Raw genomic sequence first — 6,793 nt, forward strand, 5'->3', positions numbered from 1 at the left:
AGAAGTTATTACCTGCTTTAACGCGCTGGAAATGTGCCCATGTGAGCTCTCTGATCTGTTCCAGATGAGAAGAGCCCGCTAGTTCCAAACACTTCAGATGGTGATCTGACCTAACCTAATTTGACAAAGCAGACTAGGAGCTCACACAGTCATTTCCCAGCACATTAACTCGGCTGTGAGCACAACTGAACAGAGAAGACGATGTCCATCAACAGCTTTATCCACTCAGGCAATATATTCACTCGCTCAACAAATAACAGATAATCCAACAGCACACCACAAACAACGGTCCCAAGACTTGGGCACACTGAAACTTCTACGATTTTGGCTACCCTGCCAGACATTCTCCATACCAACAGTGACAACAATAAATGCATGTTTATGTTATGTGTTTCTAGTATGTTTAGTTTTGTTTAATCCTGTCTTGTATTATTGATTGAAGTGATTCTCAAGCTGGAAGCTGTAGACAATGCAAGAGAGAGAAGGAGGTGTGTGGCATTGCGTCCAGCAGCAGTGCTACCCCTATTCCACACTGCATCTACGGGCACCATAAGGTATGTGAAAGACCTAACCCAGCCATAGCTGAAGTGCCAAGGATCTTTGTGAAAAGAGGAGCTTCTTGAAGAGCATTTTGATTCCCCTGCCCCTAAGTAGGGATCCATCTCCCGCAGAACATGGCCCCTTCCTCAAAACCCCCACCCTGACTGTAACCACATCTAGGGACTTAAGGAAGGAATGCAGATGACCAAGAGAAAAACCTTTTCAGGTAAAAGAAAAGGAGACAAGAACTGAAGACAGGAACCTACGCAATCATACATCTGTATGTTCACCACAAGTCACTCCAGGAGAAATAAAAGCAAAAAACCCCAATCAGCTGAGGTAGCGAGTCCCCAGAACAATCCTGATACAAACATACATTTACCCAGTCTTCATTCCAATGGATAAATGCCTGACCACTACCAACTCCTCTTCTTTCTGTCAGCAAGTAGGACTTCCATCTCTACAGTGAGTAAAAGTGTTTTGCTGAAACAGGTTGAGACTCAGACTGCATTAATCAATTTTACTTATCATCACCAAAACATCACAGAGTGGAAGCAATTAGCCCATCTTTTTCCTCAGGAATAATCTGACTCAAGATAGTAACTTGACCATTTTTGAAGCTTACAGATCAGTGAAACCAATGACAGTGTGAAGCTCTACACTATCACCTTGCTGAATCTTAACCGAAGGAGCCATCATGACCTCTTCATGGTAGCTGACATGTTTCTCCCATTCCTAGTCTCATTACTTTCTACTCAGTCAAACTATAACCAACAAAACAGTTCTTCATGAGCACTGCTGAGTGCTGCATAACCAAGTACAACGGCCACGGATCCTCCTCAGTAGTGGCTGCAAACTCATAGAATCACTTGGGTTGGAAGGGACCTCAAGGATTATCAAGTTCCAACCCCCCCCCCACCACAGACAGGGCTGCCAGCCACTAGATCGAGTACTAGATCAGCTTGCTTGAGGTCCCATCCAGCCCGGCCTTAAACACCTTCAGGGATGGGGATCCAACCTCTCTGGGCAAACTGTTCCAACACCACTCCCACCAGGAAAAAACTTCTCCCAGACATCTAATCTACATTTTCCTTCCTTCATTTTAAAAACATTCCTCCTTATTCTGTCATTATCTACCCGTGTAAAAAGTTGATTTCCCTCCTGTTTATAAATTCCTTTAAATACTGGAAGGATGCAATAAGAACTCCCTGCATCCTTCTCTTTCCCAGGTTGAACAAATCCATTTCCTTCAGCCTGTCTTCATAGGGGAAGTGCTCCTGCCCTCTGATCATCTTTGTAGCCCTCTTCTGGACCCCCTTCAACAGCTCCACATCTTTCCCATGTTGGGGGCCCCAAACTTGGATGCACTACCCCAAATGGGGCCTCACAAGGGCAGAGTAGAGGGGGGCAATCACCTCCCTCGCCCTGCTTGGCCACCTCTCTTCTGATGGAACCCAGGATACCACTGGCCTTCAAGACTGCAAGCACACACTGCTGGCTCATGCTAAGTTCTTCATCCACCAGAACCCCTAAGTCCTTCTCAGCAGGGCTACTCTCAAGGAATTACTTTCCCAGTTTGGATACATATCTGGGACTACCACTATCCAAGTGCAAGATTTTGCATTTTGCTTTGTTGAACTTCATTACGTTCACAAAAGCCCAGCTTTCAAGTTTATCAAAGTCTCTGTGAATGGTGTTTTCTGCTGTATCAATGTCAGCACTCAGCTTGGTCTCTTCAGCAAACCTGCTGAAGGTGCACTTGATCCCAACATCTCTGTCATTGATAAAGACGTTTAAGAGTGCCAGATCCAAGACGAACCTAGGGGACACCACTCACTACCAGCCTCCATCTGAACATAGAGCCATTGACCACAATCCTCAGGCTGTGCCCTTCTAGCAAATTCCTTATCCACCAAATTCAGCAAAAGTTGGCAGGACATGTGCTCAGCATGCATGGTTGCCCTAAGTCATTATCCATAATTACAGTTCTGCTCGCTGTACGGTATAGCTTAAGAGATGGCTATTTCCCAGAGATGGTTGGCCCCTTAGGCTGCCTGAACACATTGCTGATTCACATTCTGCTTTCTATGGACCAGGACTTCCAAATCCCTTTTCATAAGGCTGTTCCCAGCCTCCCATCCCCCAGTCTTTCCCCACAGATCCAGGGCTGCCCCCATCCCAAGCGCAGGATCAGGCACTTGCTGTGGTTAAACTCCAAGAGGCTGGTGAATACCTAGACCTCCAGTTTGCTGAGATCTCTCCACAAAGCTATTTTGGACTCACAGGAGTCAACAGCTCATCCCAATTTAATACAATCCTCAAACTCAGTAGATCTTCAAGTTCTTCATCTAGTCACTGATGAAAACGCTAAAGAGAAATGGCCCTGGGGAGTCCTCTAGTAAACGACTGCCTGCTTTATATAATTCCATTTTCTGTAATCTTTAGCCATTCCATCAACGGGCTTTCCCCCGGACAGCCAGGTGGGTATCCTTATTGTAAAAGGAGATTAAGCTCATCCAACAGGCCTTTCTCCTCGTGAACCCCCGCTGGCTGCGATCAATGACATTACGGTGTTCTAGGCGCTTTTCCAGTAACTCCCAGAACGTGCGATGCTTGCCTGCGCGGCACAACCTACGGGGACAGCTGTGCCCCACCTCCAGCACGCGGACACCGCCGCCAGGTCAGCGGGACACGCGGCTCACAGACACCGCCACCCCTCCCGCCTCAGCCCGCTCTCTCCCGTCCCTTCTCGCTACGGCCGTAGCGCCCGCGGGGAGGCGCAGAGCCGCCTCACGTAGGCGAAGCCCTCCGGTCTGCCACCACACACCGACCCGTTACCGCCAGCAGCCACGGAACTCTCCCGCTCCCTGGCGACGGAGGTGCATCTCCCTCCTTCTCTACCACCCCAGGCCCCGCTCCCGGTACCTGCGGGTATCGCTGCACCAGGCGCTCGATGCCGTCGCGCTCCACCTGCCATTCGGGCCGCTCCCGCTCCTTGCGCTGCAGCCGCAGCCGCCTGGTGCGCCGGCTGTACTTCTTCTTCCAGCGCTCGAAGCTGCGCACCGCCTCCAGCGCCGCTGGCTCCCCGCCGCCGTCCCCACCGCCGCCAGCCCGCCCCATGCTCCGCGCAGCTCCGCGTGGGACGCACACAGCCGCCGGGGCGGGGCCGGTCGCCGGTGTAGTGCGTCACGTCCGCGCCGCTGGGGGAGGGCTCTGCCGGCACGGCTCGGCGCGGCCGCTGGGGGCGCTGCGCGGCGGCCCGGGCTTCCCGCTCCGTGCGTGGGAGACTCGCGGGCGCCGGACAGCTGATCGCTGAGTCCGGCCCCAGGCTCCGCACGGCACCACCCAAATGACAAAGGCTATGTCTCAGAGCGCAGTCCAAACGCTCCCGGCGCTCTGGCACTCGGGCCGTGCCCGCTGCCCTGGGCAGGCTGTTCCATGCCCACCGCCCTCTGGTGTAGAGCCTTTCCTTCAGCCTGCTTTGCTCTGGACTGAGCAAACCAGGGGACCTCCAGTGCTCCTCACACCGGTTGCCCTCCAGACCCTTCCTCGTGTTTGTAGCCTTCCTTTGGACACCCTTCTATATATCCTTTTTGTGCTGTGGCCCCGAAAGCTGCGCCCAGTGCTGGAAGTGAGGCCACAGCACAAGCCCTTCCCTCGCCCAGCCAGCAGTGCCATGCTTGATGCACCCCGGGGCACGGTTGGCCTTTCCTGCTGCCTGGGCACGCTGCTGCCTCGTTCCACTTCCTGCTGACCAAGACCACCAAATCCCTTTCAGCAGGGCAGCTCTCCTGCATTTCATCCCCCAGTGTTTATGCGTAGCGAAGGTAGCGTGGTGTGTCCCGCTGGATTTAAGATTAATTTGGTGTGTGTTTTAACCCTTCTCAATGTAGTTCCAGTTACTATCACTGGTCACAGCTAAAAGCATTAAAATACACAAAGGGATGGCAGAACATCACAATGAATACTACAAAAAAAAATGCAAAGGAGCCTTAGGTTGCGCAGGGCAAGAGTGGTCTTTATAAAAAACCCACACCTGTAAAATTAACTAAATTTAGTCAACCTACAAATTCACATTATGCTATCTTTAGGTGTGCAGATTATTAGCATCTCACTAGAGGGAAGGGCTGCATCATTCTTGGTTGTTCTGCTGTCACAAACCATCTGCTGAGTCAGTTTTAGCACATCAGCACGCAGGACTGAAAACAAAAACAGGCTGCAATCATCAGGCTACATCAGGAAGAAAAAATTACAACATGCTGTCATAAGAAGGAAGTAAACACATCAATTACGGGAATAGTGAAAGACTCCCAAAATAATTACTGTCTCTGATGAGGGTTTGGAATTCCAGAAACCCAAGGGAGCATCTATTAATTTTCTCCACTTTTGCTATGAATGTATTGAGAGTATCAAAGATGTATGAAAAACGTTTTCCCTCCTCCTCCAGATCAGGGGAAACTGTGATTATAGAAATATTTGTTTTCCCTTTAAAAGACATTAAGTTTCTAATTTCAGGAAGAGATGAAAAAATCTCCAAAATACCCTGATGGGATTTCTCCTCCCAGATACAGCTCTGAATGCAATGGTTTTCTCTAGAGGTTTGTTTGCTGTTAAGATGAATAAGGAAGGAAAGTGAAGTTTTTATTCCTGAAACAAATATGTTCTTTTTCTAGAAGTGCCTGATGAGAAAATGTTTGGAGGAGGTACTGTTCTACCCCAGGTATATACTGCCTGGCACATCTTTCCCATGATTACAGGCCATTAGTTTGACCCATAAAACATGATCCCAGTCTAAAGCATTCAGACTGTTGTAGGACTTAAGTGCCGCTCTAAACTTTTCTGACTGCCTGTAATACAAAAACAAGCAAAAGTGCTCCTGTATAGATTTTCATGCACTGAAGTTTAACCTTTTTGTAAGTAAAAGCATGCATAAGCGTTGTGTTTGGACATGCTATCTTTGCTCACCGTGGTCAACATTTTGCCAACCGGCTCATCTAATAGCAGAACAGCAGCAGCAGCTTGTGATTCACTACAGACATAAATCCCCAGTGAAAAAATTTACATGGAAATTTATGTATAGTAGTTGTATAAAGATGGAAAGGGAGAGAGAAAGGAAAAAAATGCCTTCACAAGCTGAGATATAAAGTATTCAAGCACTGATGTTCGCTTGCAATTTGGGAGAGTGATGGAAGGAAGTATGGGTATAGCAATGAACATAACAAGGCTCCCTGTGTCTGGCCTGGGTTATCTGTGATGACAAGAACAAGGGGCATCAAGCATCAAGGTCAGAGCCCCGAGGGTACTCATAGGCCTAATGGTTCGGGCCAGCCTCACCTGAGGCCTGCCCACACACCCTGCCCTCAGGCCCAGGAACTCTAGCTTGGCTCCAACCTGGGGCTTCATTCCCAGCCTGAGTTATGTCAGAAGAGTGTCAGTCTGCAGCTCAACCATGTGATTGGCCACGGGGTCATTGGTTGTGTCTGTGAGCTGAAGACTGAGTTACTGGCTTGACCTTGGACCTGCTTTGTCACTGAGTCCAACCTGGTCATCAAGGGGCTGTACCTGACCCTGGTTGTTAGTGCCAGACCTATAATCCTGACCTTAACCTGGCAACTGATGACCCAGCTTCACTTTGGACCTTCATCATAACCAAAGAATTGTCTGCTAAGCTGGACTCTTGGTTAAGCCTTGGTGCCAGCCACAGACTTGCCATGTTTCCTTGCTTGGAGCAATGGAGTAGAGCCTGGCTAGTGAGGCCTTTGCCTTGTCTGCCCCACTGTCATGCTTAGCTCCCAGCTCTAAAGGAGCAGTCATCTTTACTGTGCCCTGACTGTCCAGCCCTCATCATTTCTTCCAAGTTCATCTGGAGTGGTAACGATGGTGCATGATCTATGGCATCCTTATATGCTCTCTTAACAAAACCTCAGCACAAAATTGAGTTGTATCATACTGCAGTTACTCCACATCTGTGTTGTGGAGCCTTCTCCCTGGCATGGCTGTAGCAGACTTTGCCCTACATCCAAGTTCTGTCTGTTTTTATTCTTACCTGTAATTTTTCTTGCAGTACCTCGTTGCTCATCGTCTCTTGGCTTGTTGTACACACATTGCTCCCAGAACTTCTGCAGTGCCATTTCTTCCAGTGCCTTTGTGTTGCTTGTACACAACTCGATCATAGAATCATAGAATCATAGAATCACCAAGGTTGGAAAAGACCTAAAAGATCACCCAGTCCAACCGTTCACCTATTCCCAAT

The 6,793-nt window shown here is 49.1% G+C and overlaps 1 protein-coding gene across 1 annotated transcript in view; it reads right to left on the bottom strand.

Moving 5' to 3' along the window:
- Positions 1-3,660, bottom strand: part of DDX10 (DEAD-box helicase 10) — a 163,061-nt gene extending 159,401 nt beyond the window's left edge. The window contains exon 1 of the mRNA XM_042839055.1: positions 3,466-3,660. Within this exon, the coding sequence (XP_042694989.1) occupies positions 3,466-3,660 (195 nt within the window). The remainder of the gene's footprint in view (positions 1-3,465) is intronic.
- Between the last annotated feature and the right edge of the window lie 3,133 nt (positions 3,661-6,793).

Source organism: Centrocercus urophasianus, unplaced genomic scaffold (genome assembly GCF_019232065.1).
Source record: "Centrocercus urophasianus isolate 14NV4802_14NV808 unplaced genomic scaffold, USGS_Curo_1.0 seq_9, whole genome shotgun sequence".
In the NCBI taxonomy this organism is placed as follows: Eukaryota; Metazoa; Chordata; class Aves; order Galliformes; family Phasianidae; genus Centrocercus; species Centrocercus urophasianus.